Here is a 15,923-nt window from a genome sequence, read left to right on the forward strand (position 1 = left end):
TATTTGTACTTTTCAGCTTGGAAGTTTGGTCTGTGCCACTTCCATCATTTAGCAGATTCTGAAGAAACTGCCAGACAACCAATATGCAAGGATTATGGCTGCAGAAGACAGCAAGCTGCAGGTGAGAGGGGCTGCACAATGACCCTCAGCCCTTTCTGGCCATCATGCCCTGCCTATGTATTGCCCTCACTTTCACCTAATGGTGCTGCTCCCAGTACACATCGGGCCTTAGCATGAGCTGTGTGTTAGTCAAAATCTGAGCAGAGCTGAGTGAACAGTCTTACTCCACACCTTCACCTCAGTGAGTGGAGGTACTGTTACGCCTCTTGCCTCACTGGCATGGGGACAGGGAGAAAGTTTCCAGCACTTTCACTGCAGTCAGTCTTCACAGTTTGTAGTTAGATAACAGCTGACAGTACATGTTTTCAACATGGTGAGATATGAGATAAACAGATAAACAAGCACAACAAAAAAATCTAATAATAAACAGAACACAATAATACAACAATCATAAGATGTAACATACGATGTGATATCCCAGTTGCAGATGGTGCATATCCCATAAAAATGTCACACCAATGACATCCAGCAGTTTGTTCCATTTCTGTTGTGATTCTGCCAGTATATGCTTGATAGCATAATCACTTGTTTTGTGTATGTAATAGCTTTTTCATATCTGGTTATTAAGGTTTCCAGTTCTTCAATTTGAGAGCATACTGTGTCCCATATTGGTCCTAACAGTACAGACCAAGTTGCAGGCCAGAATTTTATCAGCGTTGATATGAGATTTTGGATATGTTGGACCTCACTGTCCATGTCGTGGCAAAAGTTACCAGCTTCTGTGGGTTTGCTTGTTTATGTGATAGAATGCCAGATTTCCCAATGCAAGGTTAGCATGGTCTGAAACATGAAGCTGCCTATCTTTTTAGATGTTGTCAGCATTGTCTCCAGTAGCAACACCACACCACAGAGGATATTTAACAAAAGTTCCCAGGGAATACTTACTGTACTTTCTAGATGGATACTTTCCATAGTATACAGGTTGAATGACAGCTTTCACTTACTCATTTAACAGTTCCTAGGGAGCGAGAAAGAAGACTTAGGTCCTGGATCATATCCAAACCTCAGCAATGATCAAATTTCACTCCTACATTATCCAGTTTCCCTTATTCCTTTCACTCGACAATGTTGCAAAGTGACCCAGTGTTTTCTGAGTGGCAGGTGTTGGAATTCTCACTTGATCTCCTAGATACCACACCAAGGTGTTCAAAACATCCTGCTGGTGTTGGTTCAGCATGGAGGACTGCTGATTAAGAATATAAACTATATCACTTCTACTGGGAACAGCTTCAGCGAGCAGCTCAGTGGCACTGTTCAAGTCCCCCTAATATACTGTTAGTTGCCACTTGTCCTTAGGTTTCTTTACTGGCCACACAGGAGAATTATTGGGGGAATGAGACTTGATAATGACTCCCCATTTCTCCAACTGGACCTGAAGAAAGAATAGGAACATACCCCTGCCACCCCAAATTGTAGTGATGGAAGGGGTTGCCTGTTTCAACGGTGGGAGGGAGCAAGCAGGCAGCACAGCACAGCCCCACTTACCTGCTGCTGCTCATGTGGAACACAAGGCAAAGTGAACAAGGCCGGGGTCTTGTGTCTTGCCACATAGGAGAGGTGCAGACCTTGAGTAAACTACAAATTTCCCTTCAACCTCCCCCTTCCTTCCTTCCTTTTCTACCAGCCACTGCAGAGTTGTGTCTGCAACTAATGTAGCAAAGACAAAGCTAGGCTTTTAGCATTTAGCTAGGTCTAACCACTGTTTGCACTGTCCTGTGTGCTGTCTATAGATAGTGGGAACCAAAAGACCTACCAGGGGGAAGAGGAAGACACAGCACATGTGGACTCATCTGTCCCCAGGACAACTTTAACCATAAGACAATAGCCTCAGTCCCAAAGCAGGAAACATGATAGCTACAAAAATACAGCTGAAGTCTTCCTCTGGATTTGCAGCTGGTGCTAAAACCATAATAATCATGCATGTGCTGCAAACTACAGGAACCTGGTGCTGTCAGTTCAGTCTTTAATAGGTGTAATCTATATCCCTCTTAACGATGAATAGCATTTTTGCTTTCTCAGGTAAAGATGAAAATGTAGCAAATACAGGTACATTCTCCAGTGTGGTAATGAAGAGAGGGAAGGGAAATCGCATGCTCTGCAGCTTAATTCCAACATTAATTCTGTAATTCTTACGAATTCTGTTCACCTCTATCACCTGGAATTCTGTTCACCTCTATTACCTGGATAAAGATAGTATCCTCAACACAATCCAAGAGTCTCCTGGACAGTTTACAGCTTGCTGTGCTGCTTTTCCAGCAGATGTCAGGGTGGTTGCAGACCTCCAGCGGAATCAGAGCCTGCAAGTGTGATCCTTCCTGTAGCTGAAGTAGGAACACTTAGTTAACACCCTCCCCTTGATCTGGTAGCCTGTTGTAAACACCAACCATGAGGCTTCCTTTTGTTGGCTTGGCTCCCACGTTTTAGCAATAAACTCTCAACCTGTTGATCGCTCTTTTACAATGACAGTTCTGTGCAATCAATCCATTTTTTACACCCATGGCAAACCTCTGCTTCTCCTTCCTTGCCTGATCTTTCTGTACAGAACAGAAAGAACAGCCACTGATTGCAGTGCTCCAGTCATGTGGTTCATCCCTCCACGTTTCAGTGATAGAGATCAGACCACAGCATTCTAGCTGCACAGTGGCTTCCAGCTCTTCCTGTTTGTTACCCGTGCTGCGTGCATTGGTACAGAGGCACTTCACCTGGGCTGTCAACTGTTTCACCTTTTTTAGATGAACACAACTTAATTCTTTTGAGGCATTTCACAGGTGTTTCCCTATTGGTTCCTGATACATCAGCAGCCGCTGGCTCTTTTCTGTTGCTCAAAACTCCATCCCCTTCCCTGCTAAACCTAGTTTAAAAGTTCGTAAGTCTGGTCAGCATGTTGGTGAAGACCCTCTTGCCCCACTTGGTTGGGTGAATCCCATCAGCTTGTAACAGACCTGGCTTCCCCAAAGGTAGATCCATGATCATAGAAGCTAAAACCTTGAGAACGGCAGCAGCCATGCATTCACCTTTCAGTCTGCCTCCTCCTCCTTCCTGAACCCCTCCCTTCCTCTAACTGGGAGGATAGAGTAGACCACCACCTGTGCTCCAGATCCACTAACATTCCTGTGAGGATATATAGTCCCCCCACTCTTTTGATCATTCTGAGTTGCTTCGCCACAGTATCATTAGACCCTATATGGAATAGTAGGAGCTGATAATGGAGATGATAACCTGTTGAGTTCACCAGGCTCAGCAGCCTCTCAGTGACATTTTCTTACCGGCCCCAAAGGCCCCAGCTGGTCCAGCTTGATGCACACTGCAGGCACACAGCACTCACACACTTGTCCAACAGGTACCTCACACACATGCATGACCCCCAAAATACATGGACTCTGCCCGACTGATAGCCCAGCCCAGACCCAAGGTCCCTCTGCTTGCCAGCTGGTGCAGCATCAAGACTGCCACACTCCTCCCATGCACAGCAGACATGTATCTTTGGGAAGATGCACTCATCCCTCCAGCAGCTGGCACCAGGCACACAGCCTGTGACCTGCGGTCCCACTCCAGCTGCCAGTGCTGAGCCCCTCACTCACACCAGTCCCCCCAGCAGCTGGTTTTCAGGATACAAACTGTACCCATCCCAGTGGCTGGAGGTCAAAAGACTCCCCTTGCTCCAGTCACTGGCACTGAGACCCCCCAGTCACTCCAGTAGCCAACACCACAGGCCAGGGTTGCCCACAGCCTGGTCTGATCCCAGCAGCTGGCACCCACTCCCCTCACGCCGGTCCCCCCGCAGCTCCCCGCAGCTCGCACGGAGTCCTTGCAGCACTCACATGCACGGGACGGGGCACGAGGTTACGCAGAGGTAGTTAAGAACAGACAGGCGAGACCGTGGCCATCAGGCACAGGGTTCAGCCGGACAAGTGCACTGACCAGCCAGTTTACAGGCAACTGGCCCGTCTTGTACCCTTGCCTGTCTACCCCACCTCTTCGTTCCTCCCTGCTCCCTCTTCCCCCACACATTGCCTCCTTGGCTGGCGTAGTCCCACTGACCCGCTTCAGCACCCTGGACCTTCAGGTGTGCATCCTTATCCGTTGCAAAGTCCCAAGTTTGCCTGAGGTTTCTTGATGGCCCGTCAGCTGATGTGACTGACCCGGTTTGTTTCTGGTTGTTGGCTTCAGTAATGCTAACTGCTCAGATTTTATCAGACTCTGTGTTTTTCTTCCTCTATTTCCTTACCATGACAATTTTTCAAGGTCCTTAATCAGATAATCTAACTGAAAATATGGACATTCTCACACTTCACACTTGTTCCCAGTTAGTGTGACTGACCGTGTTCGTTCTCATCACCACTTCTCTTATCATTTGTCACTCAGGTTTACGTCTCTGTACCTTCTGATTTACGGCTTCTTGACAAGATACCCTTAAAGGAATGGACACTCTCCTTCCATGTAGCCTTCCACAGCCCTCAGTGTTCTTTCTATATATTTCATTTTCCATATTTGCCCCACCTATCTTTCAATCCAAGCAGCAAAGCAGTGTGATCCAAAAATCTTTTTTCTGAAGAGCAGCAGACAGAATTAGTCCAAACAAAATGGGATTAGATGAAAGAAGAATGAGAGTGGGCCTCATAACAACATACTGTCCTGCGATCTGCAGCAAAAAAGTCATGCCTACAAATGAGTTATGTTTGTCTTCTAACCACGTTGTGATTCGGAAAGACGAGCTTTCTTTCTGGAAGAAATGTTCAAAAAAAGATTTCCCTTGTTTTTCCTATTAGTAGCTGAGGTTGTATGTAGTTTTTCTTGTCTGCTCTTGACAAATTTGTCAAGTCTGTTTAGCAGATGTGTGGCCTGGATACCACAGTGGCAGTCTGGCTCATTTTGTGGGCTGTATCTACACATTTCTTATTGCAAAAAACCGAAACAACCAAACTGTTTAAGGTCAATACGAAGAAAGAGGAAAACCCCACAAACCTATTAAACATCCATGTATTGCATTCATGTCAACTTTAGAACACTTGTCTGCAAATACAACTAAGTAGCAATATTTCCCAAGAACTCCTCAGCCCACTTTAACACACACTCATAAGCCTGTTACAAAGGATGACATCCCTTATACACTAGCACGAGATGGAATATATTTTAACCTTCAAACTCAAGCTAAGGTTGCTCTAGGCCTGCTCAATATTTAGGATATAAGAAGTAGAAGAGAATGTATCAAACATATAGCAACTGTATCTCATTGTGCTTTATCCTTTTAGAGGAAGTCTGGAACATCCACTTCCAAGACAACTCTGGTGGCTAGAAAGGCAGGGCATGGTCCATGTAGAGCTGCCAACTTTGAGACAGTGGGGAGAAAAGCAAGAGGCACGTGCCACTGAGATAGCATGTGGGATTCAGACTGTGTGTTGCTTTGCTGTATTTATTTGAGGGGCAAGCCATGGTTGGGGAAAGGTTCTCATGAAAGTATGGACAGCTCTAGTTTGGTTGCTTTCTCAGCCTCCCAGCTCTCTTGGCACTGTTGCCAAACCCTGTGCTCCCACAGTACTTGTGCATGAGCCCGCTGGTCAAGACGGCTTGTGTGAGGCAGCCTCTCCACTTGCCTGCTCAGGTAGAAACCACTCTTACTGTGCTTTGAGGCCCCTAATCCAAAGAACTTTGAACCTTGACTTCAGCATGGTCTTTGCACCGATTTAAGCTGCCCAGCAGGCCACTGACTCCTGTTTTGGCCCCTGCAGGTCAACAGAGAGTGGCAGCAGGGTGTGCATTCTGCTGCACCAAGGGGTGTGTGTCAGTATCATGCCAAGGCAGTGAACGCACTCCAGCCCTTAGCTTAGGTCACACTGGTCACTGTGTTTCTTCTTCTTATCAGTATAGTTCCTTCAGAAAGGTGAAGTCTGACAGGAAGGATGGTTCACCCATCTAAGACCCTTTTATCTGAAGCAGAGACAGTGATGAATGGGAAGTGCTGCAATATTTTCTCATAAGGCTCTTGACTTTGAATGCACACCAGAGAATAGTTCCAGCCCCCTTAGCCATTTTGCCCTTATGAGTGGAAATCCGCTCTATCACTTCATGGTTACTGATGAACCGTTACTAGCTCATTAGTTATATGCTTCTGTTGATCCTAGGCACTGTCAGGGATGGCAGTGTTCCAAGCTCATTCTCCATCCTGAGGTGAAATTTAACTAGAAGCATATGGTGTGTGTTCAGGTGGCATCAAACTTGAGACACGGGATATGAGTTCTGTTACCAAGCTGTCACATCTGTGCAGGCAAAACACTGCATTTTTCCATGCCTTTGCTTCCCTTCCTCCTTCTTCTGCATATTTAGATTGCAAGATTTTTCAGGGCTATGGACATGTTTGTACAGCACCTAACACAATGAGCTCTTGCAGTTGACTTGAGTTTTCTCTAGGCTGTCACAATGCAAAGCAAACCAAGAGAACCCATAGCATTTGACATTCCTTTATCTCTGAGGTCTACCACTTAGGGTATTTCCCTACTCCCATTTCATCAGCACCATCAAAGTCACTGTGAATACTGAAGTGTTTCTGCTCTCTCCATGTTCAGATACTGGTATAGTACATGAAGGGTGACAGATCGGTACTGATAAGATAGGAGGTAAGAAGTATGTCCTGTAAGAACTGTCAACAATACAGCCAGTTCTTGTCACACACAGGCAAAGCCCTTCTCATTTCACATACATTCTGTGCTCCTGTTTGTGTAAAATAAGCAAGTGATTGTGCATACTCTTCAGCTATGAAGTGTGCTCAGCTTCATGATTTCCCTCTGCTCGCTGAGCTTTGCCCAGTGTGAGATGTTTGCAACTCAAATGGAAGCTACAGCAGAGTACAGAAGTGACTATTTGAGAGCTGGGAGCCTACCAACAGTGCAACTTCAAAGCAAGTAAATGCTGAGATGGAGTATGAAGAAGGAAATTAGAGGGCCCATCTCAAAGCTCTGAGATTTCTGTGTGCAGCCTCAGGAAAATGTTATTTTACTGCAGGAATCGAGAACCTCAATGTATTTTCACATATTAGAAATGCTAATGTTTGTTTCCAGAGAGATGTGTCCTATCTTTCGTCTTTTGTATTTCTCATTCTTCATTGAGGTGAGCAATGTCCCAGTGGCAGCTTCAACAACAGACCCACTCTAGGCCCTGTGGATCTAGTCCTTAGACAGATGTTAAGGCAGTAACTCCTATAGGAGAAACTTGGAATATGGCAGGACTGGCCTCCAGCCCACAAACGGCAACTTAGCCTACCCCTGCAGTAAGCAGCAGACAACAGCAGATGTAGAAAATGCAGCAGTCATCAAGTTGGCGCCAATGGAAATATCTTGTACGCCTCCTGTACTGTTGCACTCAACAATGAGAGTTTTAAGTCCTGTCAATTCCACGTGTCTTTCTCAACTACTTTAAAGACAAATTGACGTCTGCAGGTAGCTGGATATGCATTTCCTCTACAAGAAATTTTCAGTTGAGGATGCTTATTTACCTGTGGAGTGAAGAAAGCACTTTTAAAATATGTATACCAGCTTTCTGTTGAGAGAGATGTCCTTTTACAAAATCTGACACAACTCCCTGCTGAATTAAGTTTTTTCAACTAATTACCATCTTGTCACTCTTACTTGCAGTAGATCTTTTCTATATGTTCGTCTCATAATCAGGCATTCAGCAGCACTGAAAGGGACAAAACAGACTTAATAAAGGATTTTGTGTAAAAATCTTCCCATTGCAAAGTCTGGCTCACACCAAGCCTTTAACACACTTCAGCTCTTACTAGCTTTTAAGAGGTGCCCTAGGCACAGCAGAGGTTTAACTTACTCTTTGATGAAACAGTATACTTATTATTACAGTGTTCCACACTAGACCATATGGCTGATTCTGGCAGACCATTTTGAGACATGGAAATGCAGACTCAAATTTTGTGTTACTTTTTAGGAAAATTAGTTATGAGGTTGGAAGAAACAACCACTTCCAGTCTGCAAAAGAGTTTGCATTGGTGTCAGGTGTTCCTCAAGTGATTGCTCTGACCCAAACCAGTGAGGTATGAATTCACCTGAAGTGAAAAGAAGTCTATAATACTGAGTGCAGTGGCTTTCTGACCATTGCAGTATTTGAAGTTCGTAAACTTTAAAACAAAATAAAAGACACAAGCCAGGAAAAAACCGCAACCACAAACACACTTGTAACTTTCCCCTGAATCTGTTTGATGTGAACTACCAAGGAGCTTAACTCTAGACATCCATCAGTGTATTTCTGTTTAGAAAAGTGAGTTAAGGTACCAGTTGTTTTAAACCCAAGGGAAAACCTTGGGTTTAAGTACCTGAAGACCTTAAGCAGACCTGAAGAAGGCTCGTCTGTTTTCCAAATGTGGTAATTGCTCTAATAAGGTACTAGGCTAAAAGTATTACCTCTTCTTGTCCCACTTGAGTTAAAAGACACTTGGAAAAAACACCTGCATCTTGTAATGATCTTGAAAAGGCTTGATTTAAGTTTAGAACCAACAGGAAAATGGAACTCCTCAGCTCCAGAAGTAGATGAAGTGCAATGCACCAGAACTGTCAGGTTATGCGCCTGCAAGACTACTGACCCATACTGCACAAAACAACTTTTCTGAAATTCCAGATATCCTGTAATCTGAAGTGACATTAGGTTAATAGTTGAAGTAGTTTCATGCTGCAGAAATATCTTTTCTTACTTCTGGAAGACCGTCTGCGTGCAAAAAGAGTTAGAAAGATTGTTTTAGCTGAAGGACTAACACAATTTTACCCGCCTTTTCCTGTAGTATAAAATCCTCCCGTATTGAAACGCACAAAGTTTTGTAGGGCTCACAAAAAACGAAGTCTGTGCCACAGTGCAGTTATATGTATTATCTTCAGCATGGGAGCAGTTTTAAAGCACCATCCCCCCAAAAGAGTGAGTGAAAAATGAATCATCATAAAGCAACAGTGGTTCTGTTCATCTCCTGTCATCTGTGTGCTGCCAGGAGCTTCATGCAGGCTGCATGTACTTGCCCCATAGCAGCACTGTGAAAGAGGTGCAGGCACCTCGGAAAAAGGGCGCAGCACATGTGATGGAAAAGTACTTCAGACCCTTGTGTGCTCCACAGCATCAGAAGAACAGGAGCTGCTGAGGCCGATTCCTGAACAAATAGGGGAAGGCGTTGCATGGCCTTAGGTAACTGCTGGGACACAAACCATGTCAGCTGTAGGATACAGGTCCCAGAGGTGCTGTCCCCTTGGGGAGTCACGGTCACCTCTTCCCACACGGGTGAAAAGCTCAACTGACGGCGTGAGGGAAGAGGCTGGCGCAGCGGGGTAACGCCGGCCAGGGCACGGCTTTCCGACACCTCTCCCGCTCACGGCCCCGCAGGAGCTGGCACTGCCCCGACACGCAACACCAACCGACCCCCCGCCGGCGCCCGCAGATCTCACCGGGACAGCAGCCAGCGCGCCCGCGGGCAGCACAACTTGCCAAGTGGCGCTTTCGGTCGCGTGTCGCTTCTCCCGCTATTTTACCCTTTCTGAAAGGCAAACCCCGCTGGCGGGGCTCGGCAGCCGCGGCCGCTCCCCTCAGCGCGGAGCCGCCCGCTCCCGTCCGCGACCGCGCCGGACCCTCTCGCTGCGCCGCCGCCCTCCCCCGCGCACGGGCTGTCCCGAGCCACGCCCCCCCGGCTACGAGGCCACCGCCCCGCCGCGCCCCCGACACATCAAGGACTTTACCGACATCTCTGACTGGTCGAAGAAACCAGGAGGCGACCGCCCCGGCCGCGCCCCCCGCAGCGGACGGCGGGGTGGGGCTGTCCCCGCGGCCCGCAGCAGCCGGTAAGGGCCCGCCCCGCCCCCTCCTGGGCCGCCGCCACGCAGCGTCCGGGCGCCGCGGGGGGTCCAGCGCAGCCCCTGCAGTCGCCCGGCCGCCCGATCGATCGAATCGATCGCGGCCTTTGCCCCCTCCCCCGGGCCGTCGCCCCGTGCAGCTTCGCCGGGTGCGGGGAGGGGGTTGCAGAGCGGTGCAGCGCGGTGCGGAGGGCTGGCGGGCAGGCCCACCGCGGCGGCCCCGTGCCCGGCGGCCGGCAGCGGCGGAGCGCGAGGCGGGCCGAGGATGATTCCGGGCTCTGCGCGCAGGGTCTGCTCGGGGCGGGCCGAGCCCCGCTGGGCCCCGGGGGGCCCGGCCGACGGCGGCGCGGACCAACCGCCCCTCTCCCGCCCGCCCGCGGGGGGCGGCGGGGGCACCGCTGCGGAGCGGGGGCGGCTGGGGCCGGGCCCGCGTGCTCTCCGCCGGCCGTCGTGCCTTGCGGCAGCGCCGTCCTGAGCGGGCGCGGGGAGGCGGCGGGCCGAGCGCTCCCGCCCGCCGGGCAGCCAGGGCCGGGCCGGGGCGGAGGGAGGAGGGAAGGAAGCAGGCGGGGAGAATCCTTCCTTCTCGGCAACGAGCTGGGCGGCGGCGGCGGTAGTCTCTTCCCCGCAGCGGCCGGCACGGCTCGGCACCGGCCTCGCTGCCCGGCCGAGGGCCGAGCCCCCGTTGAAGGCGACCCCCGTCGCCCATGCCGCCCACGTGGCCCCGCTGGCGCTAAGCGCCCCTCCGGGCGCGCGGCGAGGCTGCCCTCGGCAAGGCGGGCGTCGCCGGCCGGCCGCAGCGGGTAGCGATGCCGGTGGCTGCCCGCTCGGCGCACCGCGGGGCGCAGTCCGACGCCTGCTTCCTCGCCCCCGGCTGCTGGCAGGACCGCGGCGCCGCTCCGCGCGGCGAGGACGGCGGCGGCGAGCGGCCCCAGCCCCTTCGCCAGGCCGGCGAGGCGGGCCGGAACGGCAGATGGGTGGCTTCTTCCGCCGCCCCCTTCCTGCCTGCCTTCTCCTCCTCCCCTCCGCCGCCCCCCGCCTCCTCCGCTGCCTCCTCCCCCGCCGCCGAGCCTGCCGCCGCCGCCTCCGCCTCCCCCTCGGCCGCCTGCCTCCTGCCGGCACCCCTACGGACCCGCGCTCGCTCCTGCTCCGGCTTCCCCGGACTCGCCATGAGCGGCGGTCCCGGCCGCTTACCGCCGCCCCCCGCCCTCTGTCCGCCGCCGCCGCCCGTCCACGGGCCGAGCCTGCCGGAGCCGGGAGCGCGCAGCCAGGGCCGGGGCAGCCCCGCCGGCCACGGCGCACCCCGCGCCGCCCCGGGCGCCAGAGGCCCGCCGCCAGGTGAGCGGGGACGGGGCCCCGGGGGAGGGGGAGGGGGAGCAGCTCCGGGCGTCCCGCCCCCGCCCGACAGCGCAGCCGGCCCGGAGGGCCTCGAAGTTGCCGCCGCAGCGCCCGCTGTCGGGGCGGCCCCGGGGGTCCGTTCCCGCGTGGGGGCCGGGCAGCGGGACGGTACGGAGGAGAAACTCCCGCCGGACACAAGCGAGCGAGGCGAGCGGCGGCGGCCGCCAGCAGGCCGGGTATCGCCCGCTGAGCCCGGGGGCTGCCGCGGGGCGCCCGGGGCCCCCGGCGCGGCGGCGGCTTTCTCCCTGCCGGCGGGGATGCGGCGTTGCGGAGCGCGGGCGGCCCGCGGTGCCGGGGCCGAGGGTGTTGTCCCCGGCCGTCGTACCGCTGCCAGCGGCTCCCCGCCCTGCGTCCCCGCCCGCGGGCCTCCTGTGCAGCCGTAGGGCTTGCGGCGCTTGCTGGCCCTCGCGGCGAGGCCGTGGCGCGCCCCGGGCAGCGCCGGGCCCGGGCCGGCCGCTCCCCTTCCTGCCGCGGCCGCCGCCCGCAGCTGCCCTTGGGCCCCGCGGGGCGGGCGGGCGGCCCTGCGGCGTGTCCGTGCTGCTGGGGCGGGCGCCGCGCCTTGCGGCGAGCCGCGGTGCCGGTGCGCGGTTCGCGGCGGTAGGTCACCTCCAGCCCCGCGTGTGGCTCCGGGATGCTGTGAAGTCGGCCGCGCTGCCCGAGGCCTGAGGTGGTTGCCCCCCGAGGAACTGGCTTTGAGCAGCTGGTCCCGGAGCGGTGGTGATGCCGGGACCAGGCTCCCGGCACCGGGGATGACGTGCTTGCTGTCAGACACCGGACCCGGTACCAGCACTGTGCGGGAGTTTCCCACCTGCTTAAATTTAATTTTGTATCTGTGTGGCTTGGGGAGTGGGGCCTTAGATCGTTTCCCAGGGAGCTTTTTGTGAATGGCAGCCAGGATGAAACCGTGTATGTGTATATGAAGTTAGCGATTAGGAAGCGGTATGGAAGAACGGAGGAAAACGAGATGTGGTTCGCTGGGCCTGGAGGGTGAAGAAATGAGATAACTAATTAGTCTTTTCTTAGAACGTATTTGTAGTGGTGCTCTTGTCTTGGAGGCTTGGATGATTTACAGGAGTCTGCAGTACGGGTGGTTATACTGATGGAAATCATGCGCTGGAATGAAGTAGGTTTTATAAACAAGTTCCTCTTGAAATTTGTGGTTGACAGCGTATTAAAAGGATTGCCATGCAGAAAGTTGAGGAAGAACTCGAACTTTTACCTTTTGAATTGTACCACAGAGCTCAAAAATAGCTTTTCCTACATGCTGAGACCACGTGGCGCGTGGGGAAGATCAGTCTATCCTGTCTAGCTGTTTGAGCCTTCCAAATAAAATATAGAGGAGAAAAATATTTTTCCAGTATAGGTGATCTAGAAATGGAAGTTTTACCTGATGAAACTGTATTTCAACTTTTTGCTTTTAAATTGCTTGGACGTTCTTGTAGATTATAACCTTATTTTAAAAAAGCATGATAGCAAAACCTCTCCTAACCTTCCCGCAGTCTTAATCCGAGACAAATTGACCTAGTATGCTACTGTTGGGAGATAAAAGCTTTTGTATTGCTCATGATTTGGAACGTCTTGGTGGAGAAAAGATTATATTATCATGTAATGAATTCATCACAGGCCTAGTGTACAAAGACCTTACTGTTGGGTTAGGGAATGCTGGGCTTTTTTTGGTTTTGCTCCCCCCCCCCCCCCTCTAAAAAGGGAAGGGGCTTTTGGGGTTTGTCCTCAAATTCTGGTATTCACTAGCACAGATCCTGTGCTTAATGGTAAATAGAATAGTCAGAACCAGTTTTCTCGAAAGAGCTTTTGCAGACACCCAAGTTAAATGATTAAGTTTTACAGTATTCTTAAATCAGCATAGCAGGTGAATCCTTGTTTTAGTCGTGATCTGGAAAACTCAAATAATGTTTTCATGCAGTATGATCTCTGATTCATCTTCTCCTTTTGAAATAGCATCATAATTTACAGAAAAATCCAGGAGACTTCTAGATTGGGGATGAGAAATGTTTTTTTCTTTTCTCCAAACAGGAAAACTGTTAATTTGACTTTGTGAAGGTCTGCCTGATTCATTCAAATTCTTGCCACCAGTAGAAAAAAAGATGCACCAATCTCTGGCATCAGGGCTGAACTTGGATTGTTCTGCTGAGCATTCTCCTAGTTGTGTTCTTGAAAGCAGTAGTCCCCTATTAGTGGCCCTAGTATATTAACTTTTGATAAAAACCTGTGTTGTGATTTGGTCTTCAAATATTAGGGGTTAGTAAAATTATGGTAGTTTACAAACAAGGTTGAGATGATGTTTACTATTTCTTTATCAACAGCAGAAGAACATTTAGTGATGGCTGGTTCTTTTTTGGTTTGTTTGTTTGTTTGTTTTGCTTTGTTTTGGGTTTTTTGTTTGTTTTTGTTCTTGTTTCTTTTGTATTTTTCTCCCCAACAGCATGTGTCAATAGAAGGGAAAGTATTTATGGCTGTCAAATTAGTGAAAGAATATTGGACTAGAAAATGTTGCACTGAAGAGCTGATTGTTTCATTCAGGAAATTGATTCTGCTCCTAAGAGGCACTTTGCCTTCCGTAAAATACTTTGCCTTTGCTGGGGTACATGCATCTCCTCAGTAAAAGAGAGAAACCCACCTAGAGGCAAGATTGTCAGCTGGGAAGAGAAGAGTGTGTCCATAGTGGACGTTCTTAGACCTTTTCAGCATCACTTTTTTTGTAAAGTCTGTGTTAACATTCTCGGGTTTTGCAGCATTAGGAAAGGAAAGATGGCTTTTGAAAGTTGCCATGTACTTAGGATACTGATGTGATGTCTGTAGCTGGTGAAAGTAGCTTTTCTGTTAAACATCTGTGTTACGCATGTCGGCTTTTTGCATGTCGTCAGGTAAACTTTTCTAAATTTAATTAATGTTGCTTGCCTGCCTGATGTTGCAAAGTCTTTCGTTAGAGTAACTTTAAAATTGTTGTTTAAGATCTGTGTGAAGCTAAGTCCTGTCAAAATATATTGTTAAGAGGAGTAATGGGACGTTCTTATTTTGGCAGATAACTGGGCATCTGCTAAGTCTTTCAGTCCGGAGAAACTGAAACTGCTGATGAAGGGATTAGAGTTTTCAAATGTGCGTAACTGCAGAATGTGAGGGGATGGAACTGCTTGTAAAGATTGTATTAATGGGTCGATTAAGTGCAGTAGAAAGGTGTTTGAATTCACAATGGTTCTGCCTAATGCTTGTATATGTTAAGCAGTTGTAATACAAGTACTAAAACTCCCAGTATGTTCATATCCGCGCATGTAAACTTTTGTGCCTTTAGCAATTGTGCATAGTTATACCCTCTATGCATGGTATGTGTGGTTTTGCTCTCAAACTGGAAATCAGTTACTGTGGCTTTATGGTGAATGTCTTACCTGATTCTGGCATGCCTGGAGATAGATGCGAGTTTTCTGATTTATGTCACATAGATGGTTTCACAGCTTTATAAGTGTGTAAAATAAAGCAAGATGGAGAGATAGCTTTTTAGTAAGAACAAGTGAAACACATTCAGTATGTGGATGATTTTCAAGAGTTGCGATTGATTTTGATAGCTTAAAACCAACCAACCAAAAAAAAACCCAAGCAAAAAAAACCCAAGTGGAAACTAGTATTGCCACACCTTTGTATGAATTTAGTTAAACTGTGATACTCATAAGTAAAGAAGTGCCTTGGTGGTACTTTTTGGTTAAATTACCACAGTATTGTAAGTCTGTTGCTGTGCATGTTGGTTGGGTAGATGTTATGGTTTAACCCCAGCCAGCAACCAAGTACCACACAGCTGCTTGCTCACTCCCCACCGTGCAGTGGGATGGGAGAGAGAACTCATGGGCTGAGATAAAGACAGTTTAATAGGTAAAGCAAAAGCCAGCAAGTTTTGCAAGCTAAAGCAAAAACAAGGAATTCACTCACCACTCCCCATGGGCAGGCAGGTGTTCGGCTGTCTCCAGCAAAGCAGGGCTCCACCATGCGGAATGGTTACTTGGGAAGACAAACACCATCACTCCAAACATCCCCCCCTCCTTCTTCTTCCCCCAGATTTTTACTGTTGAGTGATATGTCATATGGCGTAGAATATCCCTTTGGTCAGGTGGGGTCAGCTGCCCTGGCTGTGTCCCCTCCCAGCTTCTTGTGCACCCCCAGGCTGCTCGCTGGTGGGGAAGTGTGAGAAGCAGAAAAGGCTTTGACACTGTGTAAATGCTGCTCAGCAGTAACCGAAACATCCCTCCCTGTGTTATCAACAGTGTTTTCAGCACAAATCCAAAACGTAGCCCCATACAAGATACTATGAAAAAATTTAACTCTGTCCCAGCCAAAACCATCAGGGTAGAACAAATCTGTCTTGGACACTAGATTGTAATTATCTTCAGTATCTCAGAATTATTATTAAAATGTTGGTGTGTTGTTTGCTAGTTTTTAATTATAAAGGAAGATAGAAGCTTTGTGTTTTTTAGAGAAAGTAGTTGTACTCTGAAGAGATTCTAGTAATGGAATTAATGTTAGCAGACATACATAGAATATTTCACAAAGCTAGTTGTAATAAACATG

The 15,923-nt window shown here is 49.7% G+C and overlaps 2 protein-coding genes across 3 annotated transcripts in view; one reads left to right on the top strand and one right to left on the bottom strand.

Moving 5' to 3' along the window:
• Positions 1–415: 415 nt before the first annotated feature.
• LOC121081274 (collagen alpha-1(I) chain-like) lies at positions 416–11,121 on the bottom strand. Its single transcript, XM_040580163.1, has 4 exons — positions 11,022–11,121; positions 9,840–10,888; positions 2,301–2,441; positions 416–1,078 (listed from the first exon to the last, which is right to left on the bottom strand). The coding sequence occupies exons 1-4, from the start codon at positions 11,119–11,121 to the stop codon at positions 1,061–1,063; spliced, it is 1,308 nt and encodes a 435-aa protein (XP_040436097.1). The 3' UTR covers positions 416–1,060.
• The window catches only part of RNF38 (ring finger protein 38), a 112,397-nt gene continuing 107,309 nt past the window's right edge, over positions 10,836–15,923 (top strand). Inside the window, exon 1 of one of the 2 annotated variants that reach the window (XM_040580191.1) lies at positions 10,836–11,288. In XM_040580191.1, the coding sequence (XP_040436125.1) occupies positions 11,120–11,288 (169 nt within the window). In that variant the 5' untranslated portion in view covers positions 10,836–11,119. Of the gene's footprint in view, positions 11,289–12,110; positions 12,129–15,923 lie in introns of those variants that run through there. The other variant, XM_040580193.1, reaches the window with a different exon arrangement.

Source organism: Falco naumanni, chromosome Z, assembly GCF_017639655.2.
Source record: "Falco naumanni isolate bFalNau1 chromosome Z, bFalNau1.pat, whole genome shotgun sequence".
Lineage (NCBI taxonomy): Eukaryota > Metazoa > Chordata > Aves > Falconiformes > Falconidae > Falco > Falco naumanni.

Coding starts and splice junctions, on each gene's coding strand:
- LOC121081274 (XM_040580163.1), bottom strand. CDS start 11,121: ATGGCGAGTCCGGGGAAGCCGGAGCAGGAGCGAGCGCGGGTCCGTAGG. Junction 10,889..11,021: donor GGCGGAGGCGGCGGCGGCAG/GCTCGGCGGCGG, acceptor GGCCTGGCGAAG/GGGCTGGGGCCGCTCGCCGC. Junction 2,442..9,839: donor TCGACCAGTCAGAGATGTCG/GTAAAGTCCTTG, acceptor TTCCTACTTCAG/CTACAGGAAGGATCACACTT.